Source organism: Lissotriton vulgaris, chromosome 12 (genome assembly GCF_964263255.1).
Source record: "Lissotriton vulgaris chromosome 12, aLisVul1.2, whole genome shotgun sequence".
In the NCBI taxonomy this organism is placed as follows: domain Eukaryota; kingdom Metazoa; phylum Chordata; class Amphibia; order Caudata; family Salamandridae; genus Lissotriton; species Lissotriton vulgaris.
Genome location: NC_141700.1, coordinates 747,476,093 through 747,497,417, shown reverse-complemented (window position 1 = coordinate 747,497,417; position 21,325 = coordinate 747,476,093). Strand labels below are relative to the sequence as shown.

At 45.1% G+C, this 21,325-nt stretch overlaps 1 protein-coding gene across 1 annotated transcript in view; it reads left to right on the top strand.

The window, feature by feature from the left end:
• The first annotated feature begins 409 nt into the window (after window positions 1-409).
• Window positions 410-21,325, top strand: part of LOC147678558 (vomeronasal type-2 receptor 26-like) — an 86,059-nt gene continuing 65,143 nt past the window's right edge. The window contains exon 1 of the mRNA XM_086946598.1: window positions 410-670. Within this exon, the coding sequence (XP_086802724.1) occupies window positions 413-670 (258 nt within the window). The 5' untranslated portion in view covers window positions 410-412. The remainder of the gene's footprint in view (window positions 671-21,325) is intronic.

Here is a 21,325-nt window from a genome sequence, read left to right as displayed (position 1 = left end):
TTCGTAGCTGGGCTATACTGGCTATTAAAGTCCCTCTCTCTTGTTAATGGCCTTCGCCTCGGGCCTTTAACGCTGGAGAGGGCCTTTCATAGCCGGTATAGCCCTCTATGGCAGGCTATGAGGCTATATTAAAAAGCAGCGTTAGTTCTTTCTTTCTGAGTAGCTTGTGCTGGCTGAAAAAAATGCATTTCCAAGATTTTCATATTTTGACACTACAATGCTAGGAAACCTGTTTCCCTACACATCCCTAAATAGATCAATTTACTCTGATATAGTTCAACAAACTAGGGCCACACCAGTGAAGCCACAACATGTTACTCTATTTTTGGTGTTATGATCAAGCTACATTTTTCAGAAATATCTTTCTCTTTATTCAAGGTTTGGGTTTCAAAATTATCAGTACATCCAAGCGATGGTGTTTGCCATTGAAGAAATTAACAACAACCCAACACTTTTGCCCAACATCAAACTTGGATTCCAGATCTATGACTCCTGTAAAATCCTCCATGGAGCACTGAAAGGAGCCTTGTGGATTCTCACAGGACAAGAGGAGCCAGTTATAAACTACGGGTGCCAGAGGGGTTTGCTACCAGCTGCCATTATAGGAGATGCTGGCTCCACCCGGTCAATAGCCATTGCAAGGATTCTGGGTCTATACAGATATCCTCAGGTAAGACATTGAGAAACTCACTTTAGTGCAATTACTGTTCTGAAGGATCCGTTCAATCAATTCGTATTTTTAGAGCACTGCTTGTCACCCCTGAGGATTTCCAGGCACTTGCTGCTGGTCTCAGTCGAACAGCCAGGTCTAGACTCCCCTCCTGAACTTTACGTGGAAGGTGCAGTGTGGAGGGGTAGGGTGTTCCATGTTTTGGCATTGAGGTGAGGGAAGGAGCGTCTTCCATTGCGGCTGCAACGAATGCGCAGAATCTCTGCGGGGCAAGGTGCACTGAACATAGTTTCCAGTGCGGCTGGTGAAAGTGTAGGTATTAGTTCAAGTAGGCAGGTCCTTGGTTATCAAGGGCTTTGTAGGCATTTGTCAGGAGCTTAAAATGGCATCTCTTCTGAACAGGGAACCAGTGGAAGTCCTTCAGGTGTTGGGTAATGTGGGTCCTTTTGGGTAGATTGAGGATCAGTCTGGCCATCGCATTCTGGATTAACAGTAGTCTTGGCATAACTTCACTTGATGCCGGCATAGACTGGGTTGCTGTAGTCCAGTCGACTGGGGATGAGGGCTTGGTTACCATTTTCCTGGTGTTGATGGGAAGCCACTTGAAGATCTTGTGGAGCATTCATAGTGAATGAAAGCAGGCTTAGAAAATGTCTTTGACTTGATGTTTCATGAATAGTTTACTGTTAAGGATAATGCCGAGGGTGTGGACATGGTCCTATGGGGTGAGAGTGGGTCCAAGTTTGATGGCCACCTGGAGTCCTTTCATAGGGTGGTGTGCTTGTCAAAGATGAGGACTTCTGTCTTGTCTGTGTTGAGTTTGAGGCAGTTGTCTCTCATCCAGGCTGAGACATTCTTCACATAGTTGTGGAAGTTGGTTTTTACTGAGGTGCTGTTGGCTGAGAGTGATAGGATGATCTGGGTGTCATTGGCGTAAGAGATGATGTTCATATGGCGAGATCTGCCGATGTCCATGAGTGGTGTCAGGTAGATGTTGAAGAGGGTACGGCTCAGGGCAGAACCTTGTGGGCCACCACAGATTTTGTATTCTGCATGTGGTGTGAAAGGGGGGGCATCAGACTTTCTGGGTGCATCCGGTGAGGAAGGATGCCATACATTTGAGAGCATCGTCTGTGATGTCGATCTGTAGTAGGATCGGGGCAGATGATTCTCCTCTGTCTTTTAGAGTGCAAATGTCATTCATTGCGGCGATCAGGGCTGTGTCGGTGCTGTGGTTGGATCTGTTGCGTTACTGTGGAGGGTCAAGAAGGTGTTTTTTCTCCAGGTGTTCAGGGGGTTTGAGGTTTTGGCTTTCTCAAAGACCTAAGCGGGAAAGGGGAGCAGCAATATGGGTCGGTGTTTATGGAGCTCTCTAGGGTCTGCTGAGGGTTTCTTGAGGAGTCGTCTGACCTCAGCGTGTTCCCAGGCATCTGGGAAGGTGGCCATGGTTAACAAGGTGCTGATGGTGGTGTACTGGCTGCAAATCTTATCTCTTCTGAGGTTGAAGAGCTGGTTGGGGCAAGGGTTGGTGAATGCTTCTGAGTGGATTTTGTTCATTAGCTTGAATGTGTCCGATGAGCTGAGTTTTTTCCATGCAGCAAGCTGGTGGTCAGTGGTTGTGGATGGCTGATGGCTGAGGAGGTTGGTGGGTTGGAGGTCGAAGTTGTTATGGATGGCTGTTATCATACTGTGGAAATGGTCAGCCAGTACATCGCAGAGTTCCTGTGATGCTGGGATGGCGTATGTGTGGCTGATGGGCAGGTGAAATCTCTGATGATGGTGACCAGTACTTCGGCATGATTGGAGCTGGTATTCAAGCGATTTAGAAAGACTGTGTACTGGATGCGTGTATACTTGAGCCAAACAACAGTCTATAAACCCTACCTGTTAAACAAACAGAGAAAAGCAAAAAAATATAAAAAAAAGTTCCAGGTGATAGCGTGAGGCCAAATTGAAAAGCAGAATATGATATGCTTGTACTAAATTAACTGAAAATGTTCCTATCCACTCCATAACCCAGCAATAATAAACATAGTCATACCACAATACACTTCCATCCCCTTTCCTAAACTCAATATTATCCCACTAACCAAAACACACCAACCTCCTCCCTAAAACCGAATACATTAACATTTCACAAACCATACCCACTGCATAAATACAAAGCCCCACCTACAAAAACACACCCACCCTTTCCCAAGACACTCAACAAACCCCTGCCAAAAGGTTCCCTCTGATTTAGGTGAGTGCTGTTCAAATATTTTAGGCAGTATTCTGGAGTTTTAGGAGCTGATACAGCAATCACATGCTGACTCAAGAGTGGCACTAGTTGAAGGCTCCTTGCACTACTGACTGAAAGGCAGCATACTTTCCTGCATTTCTACAGTGGCATGCAGTTTGCAAAGTCCCCCTTTGCCCATCGCCATCTTTATACCATTGTTTCAGACCTCATTCAGGGGTCAATGTGGCAGGTAGGAGGTACTGGACCCAAAGACAATGAGGTTCAGGTCAGTTACCTCTACTAGCCCATGGCTCTGTCCTATCAAGGCCCTGCAAAACTGGGCCAAGTACAACCTCTTCAGTACTTGACTATAGGTAGTGATGATCGGAGGTTTCAGGCTTCTCAGGGCGGTTAGTGTGTGGAGTTCCAAAGGGTCAAAACTCAACAATGCACTCCGAAACATAATTAAATATTTGTCCTGTGCAGTGTTTGTCTTTTAGAAATGAACAGCATTTTATTCTACAATAAAGCACAATACTGCACAAATATGTGCCAGATATACAATGTATGTGTCTGAGTCCAATAGGCTTTAGGGTGGGCCCCCATGACCTCTACCCTCCTCCCCTTCAAGGACAGTCTAAAGGCCCGTGGCATAGTTACGTGTGCAGGTGAATCCTCCTCTACTCCTACTAGCACTTAGTATCCCTCTGGCTCAGGAGAGCCATATAATCTTTCACCCACTCGCCTGGGCAACAGAAGATGGTGTTAAGCCTTTTGTTTAGAGTCTGACTCAATAGAGCTGGGCAGGGTTGCAGTAGAGTCATGCACAAAAACTGATTATGCTGGGTAGGTGCATACAGCTTTGAAGGTGAGGAAGACAGGGGCAGGAGCAGCTTGATTCTTATGGTGGCCCTCTTCTGGGTGTGAGGTGTCATCAGCAGATGGGCCTCCTGGTCACAAAGGGAGCTGTACCTCCACTTTGATGAGTCATAATGGGAGTCAAGCTGAAGCTTCTTTGGGATGCAGTGATCTTGCAGTCTTATTCCTCAGGTACTGGGCTCCGGCAGTCACTTAACAGCTGCAAGGTGCTTTGAGACACAGTTCCTGTACCTATCAGGTTCATAGGTCTCTAGCATCATGACAGCAGGCATGGCTTCGACACAGAATACCTCATGGCAAGAGCTTCAAATTTCAAACAGCTCAGTCCATTTAGCACAGGACCTTGGATCAATTCTGGGCAAGCCACTCATGATGGCTGGTGTTGGCCCCACAAGATGCCGGCCTCTTCTTATGGGCACAGGGCAGATAGACCAGCAATCAAACAGGCTTCAATCATGGACACACAATAGGTGCCAGCAGGTAAAGTTTATCCCAGCATCGTTCAAGCAAGTCAATCAATACATTTGTCTCTCAGATTAGAGAATGCCCACAAACACAGTTTGTGGGTCTCTGGTGGGCAGACAACTTCTACAGGGTCAATCGCTTCTATCCACATCACCTTTTAGCTCATCCTACAAGGTTGAGTTGCTCCTTCCCACTTGCTCGAGAAGGACTCCTTCTGCATTTAGTATAAGACAGACAGTTTTTTCTCCAAGTCATATTCCAGGTAATGTCCTCGCTCCCTTTGAGAAGCTGACTGTCAGGCAAACACCAGCAATGTATGCACAATGGTACTCTGGTTGTTTTGTTGGGCAACCTCTCCTGGAGCAGAGAGAACTTGCAACTGGAACAGCAAGTGGGTCAAAAGCTAGCATTCATACAGAGATGGCAGATAATATGTTGTTTCTCTTTCTGCCCTTTCAAAAGCAGTTTGTGTTGATTCACTTTTTACATATGGTATCCTTCTCATTCTGCCTTCCAGACTAAGCCTTGGTCTTGCGTGATGCTCATCACAGCAGAGTTGTCTCGAGGATGGAGTACTCACATCCAAAACACACAGAGGTGTGGGCCGCCCACATCTAACAGTGATCAGGAAGATCCTCCACACTATAGCAACCTTTTCACCTTTCTACGGGGACACCTGTCTCCTCGTCCCCCACTCAGTGTCTGGGTTCCCTCCTTCTGTTATCAGGAATGTCAGCATTACTATGCCACTGTCGGGGAAAGCAAACTCACCTTCATCTTGTGCACATGAGCAGGCCAGAAAAGAACCCACAGGCCTGAGTCCCTCTGGTTAACTCAGAGACTCGTGCAGTATATAAAGTGGTTCTCATACACACTATAATTCATCCAGGTGCTTGGGATCTCAGCACTAGGATTCAGCGTTTGCGGTTTTCAGCTGAAACGACTGCAAGTGGGACAGTAGGCTCTCACTTCGGGGTTGTAGGTAAAACAGCTTGGACTCTAGAATCACAAAAAACACAGTATCCTGCTACCACCACTCCACACTTGTGACCCTAAGAAGGGAGAGTAGTCCTCTCTACTAAGGTGGCCTCATATGGTGCACCCCATCTAGGTCCTAGACAGGTCCAATACCAGTCACAGGTAGGCCTAAGCCTTGACGCCCATGATAGGTTAGTATGAGGCTGGGACCATAAAATCCAGAAATTGGTACACCAGATACTCGCAGGTAGACACACAGGGGACTCAAATATACACCATGCAGAGGACATTGCTTTCACAACATGTTGGCTCTCCGTTTTCTATCTGGCCCTTCATGGAACTTGTCTGTAGTTTTTCCAGAGAGGAAAGGACAAAATACATTTAATCAGAATCCGTGAAGTATGCTCATGCATTTGTAGAGATAGACAACACTGCTATTTCAGTAGCCTTACCCCATCTGTCTCACACCCCTCACCATTTCAAATATCAGTCAGTCAGTCAAAACACTTTATTCGTTTAATTAAGATCATAAAAGACAGTATAAAAAACAGCATACATTTAAAAATTTAAAAAGTTTACAATTATGACAATCCATATGCGTTCTAATGGGCAGTGTAAAAAAAACTATTCATCTGAGTGATGGACCAACACGAATATTATGCACAGACACTCCTTTTGTTATTGAGCCGGGCAGCGTCCGCCAAGAAACTAGCCACGCTATAAATATCACGCGTGCTCCTAAGCATTTGCAGATACAGCAAGGCTGGCCTCACTTGTACAAAACCTGCCTCTCTTAATATTGGGATTAAAATATTTTGCCGTAACTCAGAATAGAATTCACAAAACATAACCAGATGCATAGTATCTTGTATTGAGAAATTGTCACAAGAACATGGTCTCGAAGTTTCTGGTTTTCCCCAAGTTGGGAAGGCTCCTAGAGTGAGGTGTATTAAGTTAAACCGAAATCTGACCAGCAAATAGCGTTGAAATGGCTTGGTTACAATTTTTAAATATGGTTCAATAGAGGGGGAGGTTAAGAAAGCATAATTAGCTTTGACACATGGCTTCTCTAGCTCCTGATTTTCCCGTTCCAGTTATAACATATTCCGGTAATTATGCTTAATCCAACTTATATCCTCTTTTTTTATGCAATCAGGTGAAGTGTACAATTCAAGACATCCCAGCTTGATGCACGCCGCTCTAACGTACATCAACCAGGGCAGTCTATTTGCCTTGTCTAATGCTACACAATCACTGAGGATCTGGTGGTTCAGGGTAATTTCCTCGTTTAACCATGCTTTAACCCAAGCAATTAATGGAGCCAATTTTAATTAATTTGATATATAGCCCAAGCCTTATTCTGTATGCAAAGAATAAGTTGGGGTCTACTAGGGGACAACCAGAAAGGATCTAAGGAGCCTATTTTCCACAACTTTTATTTTGTTCGGCGACGTATACCCCCATATGGAAGCACCATAGAAAGCAATCGCCAAACATTTAGAATGATAAATCTTTAGGATTACCTCCATTGGTCTTGCTCCCAACCGCTTAGAGAAACCCAGGAGAGCCGCAGTTGACCTAGCAACCTCATTGCTCTTAAGCTTTTGTTGGGGTCCCCACGTGCCTTTTTCATCAGAAAGGACCCCAAGATAGATAAAAACTGGGACCTTCGATAGTTCAACACCGTTGCAAGTGAAGGGTTTTGACTTTACCTTCCCACAACTTGTCCCGTGCACCATTACTTGCAACTTTTTGGTGTTCATTTTTAGATCTAGGGAATCCATAAAGCCGCTGAAACGGTCCAGCAGCCTCTGGAGACCCATACCAGTGCATGCCAGTAACACTGCGTCGTCCGCGTACAGGAGAACAGGGATAACCGATTCCCCTATACGCGGGACATCCAGAGTAGCCACCCCCAAGGACTTCTCCAAAGCGTTAATGTATATGGTAAAAAGAAGAGGGGCCAAAATACATCCCTGTCTGGCACCCCTCCTTGAGCTAAAGTGGCTAGTGCACCGAGCTTCCCTGGTCACCCTAACTGCTGCACACCCCTCACCATTTCAAATATTATTGTCTTAGGGCTAGTGCAGGAAATGACCATATTTTGTTTGGTATAATCCCAGGTATTCTACCTATCTGTTTCCGATAGCTGAGGAACTTTGTGCACTTTACCCTTGCTAAGCAGCAGTAAAGTGGCTGTGCTCCCTTTTATAACATGGTTGATTTGGCTTAACCATAATTCGTATAATTAACTAACATAAAGGACCATATTATATGATGCAAGGTATACCCAGTTGCTGTAAGTTAAATGCAACTAGTGGACTGTAGAGACCATTGTGTAATCGACTACAGTGGCGGTGCAAACATGGATTCGGGCCTATCATTGTAACCTGACTGTGGCAGTATAAAAACTAAAATTGTATTTGACCTGCCAAAATAAACAACTTTCCTAGATCAAAACCTTCCTTTCAACTATTAATATGCTGCCCCTGTGTAGGCCTTAAGGCCTCTAAAGCAGTGTGCATGGTATTGAAAAGTAGGACATGTAGAAAGTTAACGTTAAACATAGCTGTACATTGAATACCTCCTAAAATGTACTTTCACTATAGAAGCAAGGCTGGCTGTCCCATAGAGAAACACTGGGGTGCATTATAACATTTAATAATGCTGTCTTTGGCTAGGAACCATGTTGAAACTTGATTATTTGACTTTTTGATGTATTTATTAATAGACCAATTCAGTGATGAAGTCATATTTGTACTAAACTTTAAGGGAAATGTGCTTATGGAAGGTTAACATTTCCATGCCTAAAACCTCTCCAGACTAATTTGCATTATCCTCCAGCTGCAGCCCTGTGAGTGTTCAACCCCTAAAATGAGATGTGTAAAATATTCACAGGGCAGATACAGAGGCCTGTCATTGGGAGGTGTATATTGATGGACATTTGGGCTGTGCCCAGGAACTTAATTTATTTCAATGGGCCCTCTCCTGTCATCGGCAGATGTCAGATGACACATGGAAAGGCATCTTCTTTTAATCTATCATCCAAGAAGGTACCAATCCCAGTGGGGAAGGTGCTGCCAAGAGAACTGGTTTGACATGACCACAGAGGAGGAGTTGCTCATTTCCCTGGTCACACTGCTGGAGTGGGTACACTACACAGACTCTGCTCAAAGGAAAAATGGTAGGGATTGCCTGTAGTGCGGCACACAGGAAATGTTGCAAACGTGGCTAGGGTAACCCCTAGGAACCTTTACCCCATTAGTTAGAGAACAGCCCCAATTCACCAATCACCCCAGCGACAGGCTGGTGCAACGCATAAATGTCACCCCCAGTACCCTCTTCATAACTTTACTGACTTAAAGAAGATCAGAGGTGGACTAAACCTGCCTTCTGAGACCTGATATGAGCCCTGAAGGACTAGACGTTCTCTCTCTTGTACGCAAGACAAAAACGTGAACTCCAACGATCATAAGGCTGACCACCAGTTCAAGCTACATGGACACAACAAGGCACAAGAGGCATTTCCTGATGGTTTCCAGCTGAGCAGTTTCCACTGGACCTGACCTTACCAGATAGTAGCCTCTGCTGCAGTCTGTCCTGATGACCAAAGTGATGTTCCTGAGATCCTGGACCCCTGGACTGTGTCTAGGTAGACATCTACCATCCATTAAAAACCTATGGAAACCTGTGATTTAGAAAGATTTTGGCCCCAAATACCTCTGAGGATCAGGGAAAAACATTCCAAGCCCATCTGACCAAGGTGCGTTGCTTAGGTTTCCCCAACTTGGGGCTTTTTTTTGGATAATAAATGCCTTTGTAGTGTGACCTGGCAGAGATGGTATCCGGACTCGTGGTGCACTTTCTGTATGTAGCCTGAAGCTTTGCCCTACCAGAGGAATATGAGTTCTAAACAAAGTGACTAAGATCGAACAAAGGAATCTTGACAGGCAAGGCTCTAAAAGTATCGGGCCAGGAAGGGACCTTCCCTGTATGCAGAATTCAAATCTCTTCTGCTCTGAGATCTTTCAAAAACACACTGCTTCACTGGGACCCCACCAATGGCTATCTGACCTTGTGGAGCCATTCCTGCTTTCACCCCCACTGAAGATTTTGGACTTCCATTTATAAGAGTGACACCTCCAAGCGGGTCAAAGCTGGTCCCTGCATCCAACCTGTTCTTTATTTTAGTCACACCTAGGCCCCAGTCAGTTTAGAATTTTTATTGTGTTGCGTTTTGTCCCGATTACTGTTTTGGTAGTGCATAAAGACTTTACTCCTTGTCTCTAAGTTAAGTCTATCTGCTCTATGACATAGCTACCAGGAGGTAGACCTCAGGTTAATATAGTAATTTTAGAGGTTCACCCTTATAGGGACTGTTCTTATTATTGAAGTGGTTAGTCAACCCCTGAACTAATAAACAATTTTCCTACAGTTAGGTTTACGTTGGGCATGTAGTAGAGTTAGGCAAAGAGAAAGGTATGGTGCGAAGCATGCCTTGAAGTGTTAGGCTATTATTGTTTAAATAAGGGATGGTGATGGCTTAGTTGAGTTTTAACTGCTTTAAAGTATGGGTAAAGGGATTTTGTAAGAGTTTTTTAAAAAGGTGCGAGGGAAGGTTGACACTGGAATGAGGAAGTCGCTTCCCGTATACTGACAAAGCACAACAGTGCAAGGGACATTTGACTGTGTTCAATGCACTGATAACATTTTATTTTATCACCTCTAAATTTTTGTATTTTCCACAGACATACATGCTAGCCATATCTTCTATAAATATACAATTTGGAAAATATTTCAAGGCTGGACATAATCAATCATCGTTATTGACATGCATGTCATGAAAGAGAGACAGGCAGTCTGGTTGAGTAGCCTGGGCTGGCAGCCAGTTTTAATTACCTCAGTTGCAACCAGAACATCACTAAAACAGTTGTGCAAGCAATATTTTTTCAGTCTCTGTAAAATTATTTCTAAACTTCACAAATAGCTGTTCGCAAGGATCATTTACAGTTTTTTAACATGTTTAATTTTGCACTAGAGCAGTGGATCTTAATCTGTGGTCCAAGAACCCCTGGGGGTCCACAGGGCCTACTCAGGGGGTCTGTGACTGTTACAAAAGTTCCCCCTGGCTTACATGATAAGGATATTGTAAGTCATCACAGAGTTCCATAATCTTATAAAGGAACTTGGCCTTCAGCCTCATTTCTCTACAAGGTTACCAAACTCCTCAGTTACTTGAAATATCCTTATAATGCACAGGGTACTGTATCCCCTTAATAGTAGTGCTGGGATTACCTTCTGTTCTGTTTTGTGGGCAATGTATTTCTTTCTTCCAGTACAGCTGTACTCAACTAAATGTTTGGGGTACTTTGACATTTTTTGGGACAGACTGCTCTTTCTGTGTCTCAAGAGTGGCATACCCATACTCTTTTGAACTGTTTAACTCCCTGTTGTGTTCCCAAAGGTGTATTTGTTTTTCTATGGGCTGTGCTTCTTTACCTCAGTGATCAAAATTACCTCAAATTTCTTGAAATACCTGTATTTTATAGATTCTCTGTTGGCACATATTTACTGGGCATCCTTCAATTTTTGGACAAATTCTTCTCAAATCATTTAGAGAGCTTGTTAGCCCCTGTTTCATTTTTTCGAGTTCTTCGCTGAATTTCTAAACTTCCTGGGAAAAAGTATATGTACAGTATAGTGTGAAAAGTGTTTTTTAAAATCTATATCTACAAAGCTTTGCCAACTTTGGTCTATACCATCTTACCATGAATGTTCGTTGTTTGTTGCATATGGTGTTGAGTTATTGGTTTTAGTACTGTATGACTATATAAACGCTTTGAAAAGCGCAACGAACCACTTGATTTAAACTCCCTCTGAGGCGGAAGCCGGAGGTATTGCACGCTGCATTTAGCTTTTAAACCTGTCACTTGTTGTTGTTTTTAACCAGAAAAACGAACGAAGCTCACCTGAGTAAAAGCGCCGCTACTACGCGCTAAGCCTGCCCTCCCAGACCCTCCAGATACAGCGAATCTCAGCTGTTAGAAGGGGAAAACGCCCACACCGCCAGCGCGGTCAAAGGCGAAGCCACGCCCACTGCGAGGCCACGCCCATAATACTCACTACAAATGTGCCGGCCATTCCAGCGCAGCGGACGAGCGCAGCGGGAGCGCCGTCTGCGCGCCAAAGGCGCGCCTAAGGCAAGCCCGTCCGCGCACGACCGGGCCTAGGGCCAGACCCCCTGGCAGACAGAGCTGCCATTAAGGTTAACTACTCCCGTCGGGACTTTTTAAGCCTTAGACCTCCCATCGCCTCATCATGTGACTATATTCACGACATGAATGGACCCTTCATCAGCTGCACTCATTGCCAGCCAGCCCAGCTTAGACTCCTTACACGAGTGCCCAAGCCTGTAGCCCTCAAACTTGCCTCGCTGAACTGCCGCTCTCTCCCCAAACATGCGACACTAATCCACCACCTAATAGAAGACCACGAGATTGATATCCTCTTCCTGACGGAAACGTGGCTTACTCCACACTCTGACGCGGACATAGTGTTAGCCACCCCACCGGGCTTTCTCATTCAGTCTCTCCCTCGCCCACTAGGTAGAGGTGGAGGCATTGCCATCATCTACCGGGACTCCTTCACCTGCAATTCCAACGATGCACAAATTCCTGACTCGGAAAGCCTACAATTCACAATTAAACTAGACCCTACGAATTCTCTCTCAGGGATTCTAGTCTACCGTCCCCCTGGGCATCCTGGTTCTTTCACCAATGCCCTCCTGGATACGGTAGCAACACAGGCCCACTCCGTCACGAATTTCATGCTAGTGGGAGACTTGAACATTCACTTCAATGACCCTTTAGACTCTGGAGGAGTCGACTTGATCACTGAACTAGCGGCCCTGGATATCCGTCTCCTTAATTCAGGAGCCACTCACATCAAAGGCCACCTGCTGAACCCAGTGCTCACCAGCACCCCCACGATGCAAGCAATAGACTCCATCCCCCTACCCTGGACGGATCACTTCCTGGTCCTATTCCAACTCCCAGGAACCCTCAGGAAACCTCAGAAACTACCCACCTATACCAGAGGCAGGACCTGGTCCAAATTTCCCATTGAAGAATGGGCTAACACTCTGACATCAACTACCCCGACCCAAGAAGAAGACCCGGCTAACGCCGACAACAACTTCAGAAAGTGGATCACGACCTCCCTTGATTCCGTGCTCCCACTCAGAACGCGAGAAGACAAAACCAACAACACGGGCTCCGCCCCGTGGTACACCCCAGAACTTCGTCAGCTCCGCAAAAACTGTAAGAGAGCCGAACGGCTTTGGAGAAAAGACTGGCAGAACGCCAGCAAAGAGGCCTATCACTCTTCAGTTAAAATTTATAAAACTGCTATTAAGCTCTCCAAAGCCTCCCACTACGACACCCGGATAAAGGAAGCCTCTAATTCCTCTAGGGAATCTTATCTTTCGTGAAGGAGCTACTGAAAGTTCCTATCTCCCCTTCCCCCACCATCCCCCAGGTAGACAGAAGCAATGATCTAGCCACATATTTTAACAATAAAATTGCCCGCATCCTAACATCCCTCCCCCTTCCTAGTCCCCCCACCCACAGGAACAACACTCAGCTCCCCTGTCAGACAGGAACACGCCCCCTACTTGAGACATTTAGGCCAGTAACACCTAACGAGGTGGAAGCAACCTTGAATAAAATAAAAAGCGGGTCTCCTTTGGACCCTGCGCCCATGAGATTTCTCAAAAACGTAGCCCCCGTTATTACCCCCACACTCACGGAGCTCATTAACTGCTCACTTGCACGAGGATCGGTCCCCGACAGCTGGAAAAGCGCAGTGGTGAAAGCACTCCTTAAAAAGCCCCATCTCGACCCAACAGATATAGCAAACTACCGGCCTATATCTCTCCTCCCGCGGACCAGTAAGGTCACCGAGAAATTGGTTAATGGTCAACTCTCCCAATTCCTCGAGACTAATAACATCCTACGGCAATCCCAAACCAGGTTCCGCCCGGGACACGGTACGGACACCGCCCTTCTTGCCGTCATCGAGGAAGCAAGGCGCATTCTAGACTCAGGAGGATCAGTGGCAGTGATCCTCCTGGATCTTAGTGCTGCCTTCGACACGGTCAACCACCGTGTCCTCCTCCATCGGTTGGCGACAGCAGGGCTCACCGGGACGGCACTCAGCTGGATAGAGTCCTTTCTCACCGGACGCACGTTCCAAGTCTGGGACGGTAACTACCACTCGTCCACCCTTCCACTCACGAGCTGGGTGCTTCAGGGATCCTCCCTGAGCCCCACGCTTTTTAACGTGTATATGGCCCCTCTGGAAGACGTGGTAACACCATTCGGGATAAAAATAGTGAGCTACGCTGATGACACACAACTGGTCGTCTCCCTATCCCAACTAGACGACCACCCAGACAACTTGTCAAACTGTCTCACCGAAATTCACGGCTGGATGTGTGAATCATCATTAAAACTCAACGGTTCCAAAACCGAAGTGATGCTCATGGGTAAACAATGGGTGACCATCCCCCCGGCGGTCTGGCCAGACGTGTTCGGGGAAACCCCCACCCCGAAACACGAAATCAAGACCCTCGGAGTCTGGCTAGAAACCGACCTCTCAATGAAGACTCAAGCGGCCAAAACGGCAGGGACCTGTCTTGGGCTCCTGCGAACTATCCGCAGAATCCTTCCCCTACTCCCTCCCGTGTCCAGGAAACTATTAGTCCAAGGCCTCATATTGTCACGACTAGACTATAGTAATATGGTCTATTTGGGTGCTCCGGAAGCTACCTTGGCGAGACTGCAACGAGCCCAGAATGCAGCAGCCCGCCTACTCATGAGCGTACCTCCCAGAGTATCCGCCAAACCCGCTATCAAGGCTCTGCACTGGCTCCCAGTCCGCCAAAGGGTGGAATTTAAAGCCATGTGCACGGCCCATAAACTGATTAATGGCTCGGGACCGGCGATCCTCAGCGGCCTGGTCACTCCGTACAAAGCATCCAGAGCTCTACGGTCCGAGAACGAGCACCTTGCCAACATCCCCAAATTTAAGAGGACGCGCACCGGATGTCGACGTTTCTCTGTAAAAGCGTCCACTGGGTGGAACTCCCTCCCACGTTCCCTCAGACTGGAGCCCAGCTACCTGGCGTTCAGGAAAAAACTCAAAACCCTTCTGTTTCCCAAATAAGCCCTTCGCCCTTCCCCCTCAGCAGGACACAAATCTTTTATAGCGCGGGGATGCCCTCGGGTCACCAGGCGCTTTACAAGTCGCTAAATAAATAAGTCGCTAAATAAATATGTATTTACCACATGTATTGTCATAGTGATTGTGATGTTGTTATTTTGTCACTATGAATGTCACTGTCAAAACTTTTTTATTTAAAAAAATTTACAAATAAAATGAAGTGGTTTTAACAGTCCTATGGGTAGTGCACTGAGCCTGTAATTATCATTGAGTATGTAAAAGATCTGCCTTTCGCCAGATCCCGAGTTGCCTAGGAATGTTACTATCATAAGAATTGTTTCCCTGTCCTAGGAACTTTTAGTAGTTTCAGGGGGTCCTTGTTCTATTTAGTCTAGTGTCTGCCGGATGGCGGTCTGGAGACACCTATAGTGCCCCTATGTTGATCCCTGCACCCGTTGGCAGGCACCTTGGGGTGCCGGCCACAGGGTGCAGGGATGAACCGCCCCACTGCATTTCACATTGCAAGAATGCTTTCCGGTTGGAAAGCATGCTTGCATTGTGAACCATACGAATGCACCCTGTTCGGTCGCATCGTACAATTAGGGCTTTAACCGACGACAGCAGGTCGGTCGGTTACAGCTCCTGGCCGATGTCGGACAGACTCATGTTCGTCCGACATCGGAATAGGCCCCATAATGTTATTATTATGCCCATAATGTTATTGTTATGCCCATAATGTCATAATTGTTTATGTGACTGCTATTTTAAATATTGAGAAATCCATTTGTAGCCCAACTTAAAGCAGTCATTCATATGGTAGAAAAGTTACTCTTCCAATAGCTAACAAACATTCTGTAAACAGGCCACCACAGTTATAGACTTGCTTTCTATTGAGTGCGGGATCTGGTTGGACTTCAAATAATACTGCACATCTTTTGCTAATATTTAAAAATTACAAACAAATCTGCAAAATGTAAAACTATTTTTCTATTTCTTTTACAAAAGATTAGTTACTTTTCAACAAGTCCAATTCTGAGTGACCGGAATCAGTTTCCTTCCTTTTTCCGCACCATCCCCAGCAATGAGTTTCAATCCCTTGGATTAGCACAGTTTGTGATTCACATGGGATGGACCTGGGTTGGTATTTTGGCTACAAATAATGATTATGGACAACAGGGAAGTCAACTACTTCAGGATGAGCTATTCAAGGCCGGTGCTTGTGTGGCCTTCAATATCATATTAATCCAAGCAGATAGGAATGCCATCCATTTTGTCCAAGTGATGAAAAATTCAATGGCCAAAGCCATTGTTGTGTTTTCTTCTAGTGCTGAGCTGGTTCCTCTACTGGATGAGATGTTGAGGCAGAACGTGACTGGAAAGATTTTGATTGCCAGTGAAGCCTGGTCAACATCTCCATTCCTCTCCATCAAGCAATACTCAGAAATCTTGGTCGGTACCATTGGGTTTGCAATTCGCATTGGAGAAATGATGAACTTTCAAGAGTATTTTATTGGCATTCATCCATCATCATCTACACAAGATCCTTTTATCAGAAAGTTCTGGGAAAAAACATTTGGTTGCCAGTGGTTAAGCCAAGAAAACGTCTTAATGATCAAGGACAATTTAACCAAGATGTGCACAGGTGATGAGAAACTGAACAGCCTTCCAATTAACAGCATGTCTGACTTTAGAATCACCTACAATATTTACAATGCAGTATATGCCACAACACTTGCTTTAGAAGATTTGAGGCTGTGTGTAAAAGATGGAGGGCTTTTCATTCAGGGGACCTGCAAAAATATCTCAAACTTCTATCCATGGCAGGTATGTTTTTTTCTGAGGCAAATAATATGTATGAGATTGTAAAAGTAAACAATATTCCCGGACTGATCAACATGTTTACAAGTATTTTGGGTGCATATTTTTATGATCAGATGTAATTGTTTTTTTTAAAATATTTATATTTTTTTTGTCAAAAATGGTCATACAAAAAGTAAGGAGAAAAGTTCCATTTAAATAGTGGGCTTAAATAAAAATGGGGTTTGACATTACTTTTCTTAGATTAGTGTAGTTAAAGGGGTCCCACCTAAAACCCACCCAAATACGATCAAACTTTTTAATGGACCGATGCTCCTTGGACTTAGCCAGAGCAAACTCTAGATCATAGATTAGCCGGAGGCAAGCCCACCAATTGGTTACCCTGGGTGGTAAGTAACCCTGGGCGTAGTATGCGTAGTGGGGCGACGCAAAGTGGTTGAGAAACTACGGCCACCTACACACTTCGCGTAGCCCCACTACGTGCCGCCTGCCCCACTCCCCTACATACCTAATTTGTGTTAGATAGTCTTAGAAAAGTAAATAAAAAGCACTATCTTGTCCGCTGCGTCCCGGGGCTCCCTCTTCTAATCGCGCCGCCATCTTGGATACTAATGCGCATGCGCAGCCGCCTGCGCATGTGCATTTCTCGCGAGATTTAGGGCATCATTAGGATGGCTAGCGGACTTTGTCCGTCCGCCATCCTCACGGTAAAAGGGACCGCCCGCCATAAGGGCGGGGGTCCCATGGGGGCAATTTGTATGCGCCCGCCACAGTGGCGGGCGCATCCTGCATTCCTGGCATTGCGGCGGGCGGTGCACTCAGCACCGCCCGCTACAATGCCAGGAAGGCATGGTGTGCACTTCCATGCACAAATAGGAAGGCACTGCGCGGTATCTGCCATGTGGTGCATGGAACTTCTGGGGGGTACCATAGGTACCCCACAGGTGCACCCCCCACCCCCAGAGTACCTGGGGGCCCGCAACAGGCCCCTGCTGTCAATTCCCGCATGCCTTTTCGTGGCGGCATTGCCGCCACGGAAAGGCATTGAAAAATGCACATTCTAATATGGCTGGAGGTGTCTTTCAGACACCGCCACCATATTGAAACCTTTTGCACCTGGATCGACATGCCGACCGGGCGGAAATGCGGTGAACGGTCTTTCCGTCCGCCACGGACTCCCTAGCCATTCTAATCCACCTGCCATCCTAATGGGGCCCTTAGTCTTATCCCCCAGCAATTCCCCGCCCATTTAACAATTTTGTCTGGTGTATAGTACAAAACACATACAGTTTCAAATTGCTGTAGCTTCAGAATTCTTGAATGAATAGATTGGTCAACAGTATCTAAAGCTGAGCTTATTTCAGAAAACTTTGACTGAAAGGGCCTGGGGCCTCTTGGTGGCAAAAGTGGTGATATCATTAACATTATTCCGGGTGAGGGCTAGATATACTGTACTGATAAAATATTTCAGAGGTGCTTTAAGTAAGCTATTAGGTATATCTGAGTGATGTGCCAAAGTTGAAAGCTTGCAGCCCATCATTAAAGAGTAGCTAATCTGTAGGTACTTGAAAAAAAGAAGCTGTGTGGAAGGTTATAGACTGCCTGAAGCCCAGCTGATGCACGAAAAGCCATTGTGGATGTCATTATGGCCAAGAGAACTAAAACCATACTGGGACCACGCTCCTCCTGCCTGGTCATTAAATATCTCAGGAAACATTGGGTTATCCGAAAGCGGTGTATCTTGGTGCATAAGGGTAAAAACATATTTAGTTGACATCTCTCTTCAAATAGCAACTATATTTCATATGACCTGAATTCGAACTCGTTTGAAATAGTTGGGATCCGTTAGTCTATACAAGAATAATCTGAAATCATTCCCAAGAATGAAATTAAAAAAGAAATCAGCAGTGTCAGGATTGGAAACTGTGAAGGCACCCAGCATAGGCTGCCCAACAATAAAGTTTAAAATCGGGAAGTGAAAATCCTCCTTGATTGTACTGTAGTTTAATAAACTGGATTGCCCACCTAGCCAGTCGATAGCCCCAAATAAAGAGACCTATAATTCCATCAAGTAGATTATGAAAAGAATTTGGGACCCATAAAGGAGTAGCCCAAAATAAATATATACACTTGGGTTGAATGTTCATTTTGATAATATTAAAATGACCGATGATCAATATGAGGAGGTTATTCCATGCCCTAAGATTTTGTTGTACCGATATTAGGACCAGTTCATAATTTAGCTTGATAATCTTTGCCACCTGGGAAGTCAAACGGATGCCTAAATATATGTCTGCATTGGATCTTTAGGTTCAAAATTAAGAATTAGTAATGTTTAGGTAATATTCAGCATTTATACGGAAAATTCACCAAATCTGTCAGTTTCATAGATGATATAATTGAGAACCATCGAGAGGTTGGGGGAAAAGATTGCCACGTCATCTTCATAAGCTGTAATTTTCAGCTCAAGATCACCTAAGACAATAGGCTGGATCTGCTCATTGAGTTTCAAGGAGCCCAGCTTTGAATCCATATATCAGGTGAGTAAGGCTTGTAGCATTGGGGAAAAAGGGCACCCCTTCCTGATACCCTCGTGGATCTGAAACAGTGAAGGAGAAGTTCCAAAATATTGTAGTTGGTCGACAGGGTTCTGATATAAAGACTGTACCCAGTTTTTAAAACGTTCCCCAATGCTAATAGTGATTATGTTGCACGTAGTAATTCAAGGGTTAATCTTATTAATTGTATGAAATCTGATTGTTGTGGGTCCTGCAGGAGGAGGAAGATCATCACTAAGAGCTCCACCTCCTCCCTTTGTCCCCCGGGCTCACCTATGGACGCCATGTGAGCCGCCAATGCAGTGCTGACCTCTGCCTCCTTTCTGCATGAAATTACCCCATGATTGGAGCTTTGATTTGGTCTCTTGCCACATGTGGCAGCTCCTCGGGTGGGGGGTGACATAGACTTTTGACCCCAGTCTGGGTCTGCTGCTCCGCTCTGTTGTGCTTCTTTCAGTGTGGAGGCTGGGTTCTAAGACCCAAGGCGATGGAGCCTTCACGTCCTGGAGCATTCCACGGAGGCTGCGCCACCCACTCAATGACAAAAGGGCGGGTGGAAACCAGTATTGAGCTGGATACTGTCCACCTCCAGGGACAGCAAGGACATCAGGAAGGGACAATCCACGAGACCTCTTCAGTCGGGCAACCAATTTTAGAGCAGCTCTGCTCGGGTTCGCAGTCAGCCTACTTCAGGTTTACTCTTCAGAAATTGATATTCCAGTAGTTTGTAATTTTTCTGAAGTCCAGCACTTTTCCTACTTTTGCACAGACTGGAGTGAGAATAGTAAATCTTACCTTTTCGAAGTCCAACACTTTCCCTGCTGTTGCATCAAGTGGAGTGGTAATAGTAAATCATACTCCTCCGAAGTCCAACATTTTTCCTTATGATACTTAGACTTGAGTGTGAATAGTAACTTTAAACCTTTCGACGTCCAACGCTTACCCTGCTGCTGCACAGACTGGAGTGGGAATAGCAAATATTACCCTTCCAAAGTCCAACGCTTTACCTACTGTTGGACTGGTTGGATTGGGAATAGTAAATCTTAGCCCAACAAAGTCCGATATTTTCCCTACTCTTGCACAGACTTGAGTCGGAATAGTTAATCTTGCCCTTCTGAAGTCCAGCGCTTTCCATACTGTTGCACAGAGTAGAGTGGGAACAGTAAATTGTACCCCTCTGAACTTCCATGTTTTCACTACTGTTGCACAGACTGGAGTGTGAAATGCACATTTAATCCCCCAAATGTACAACACTTTACCAACTTCTGTACAGACTGGAGTGGGAATAGCAAATATTAGCCTTCCAAAGTCCAACACTTTCCCTACTGTTGTACAGACTGGAGTGGGAATTATAAATATTACCCCTCTGAAGTCCAATGCTTTCCCTATTGTTGCATAGTTTAGAGGTGGAATAGTAAATCTAACCCCTCCTAAGTCAAATACTTCTTCTACTGTTGACCTGTTTGGAGTGGGAATAATAAATGTAACCCCTCTGTAAGTCTGTGCTTTCACTAATGTTGTATAACCTGGAGTCGGAATAGTATATTTATTATTCACAGACGTCAATACCTTTTTTAAAATGTTGTTTACATATATTTATTATTATTTCTTTCTTATTACATTTATATTATTTGCTGATTTATATAGTTTTTTAATTATTTTTAGTAAATGTCTTTTTTGATTTTATATTTAATTAATTCGATAAATGATTTAATGTCCCGGTCAAGGAAAAATCTCAATTTTATTTTTCGCTACCTCACCCAAAGGATAACATTGGGTTACCCTATTGCATTTAATAAGTGCTAACTTTTAATAGAGAGCAGGTAACCAGATCCAGTTTGTTGTCTCATTTTTTTTTAATTAAGCCCCTCTCTCATAGTAAACTTGAATTTTAAGTTACAATTTTGAAAATGTCACACATTGAAAGTTTTTCATGCCCTAACAATTTGATGCCTACAGCCGGTACCCTGCATCACATGACTAGGTATAGCTGGCAGTTTGTCTTTGTGTATTGCTCCCAGACAGTGAAACAAAGGGGGAATGGATATAGACAGGATGGGGGAGGAGCTGCCACCTGCCACACTTACATTTCAAAGTCACTGTTGCAGCACAATTGCAAAAGGTTTCATACTAGGTCATTGTGACCCCAGACAATCTGGTGCCAGGACAGAGAGGTAGGAAATCTGGGGGTGTAAGCCTCTGGGACTGTTTCCTTCTTCAAAGTGGAGAGAAGGGGGATTCCACATACCTGGTGGATCTCAAGATACCTGCTCCACATAGATCACCTCAAGCTACAGTTTGAGAGGTCTGTGATCACCATGCTCTTGGTGATAGACAATGGTGTAGCAGAGCAGAGTGAACCTCTCGCAGACCTCTTATCTTCAAACAAGCATAAAGGGTTGGTAGAGGATGTTAACCTCTCCCCTACTCTGACCATGGAACAGCAGAGTGCCTGTCACAGCTTCTAGGGCAGTATTCTTTTCTGTTCTCCCACCCCTGGGTTCACACAACTGT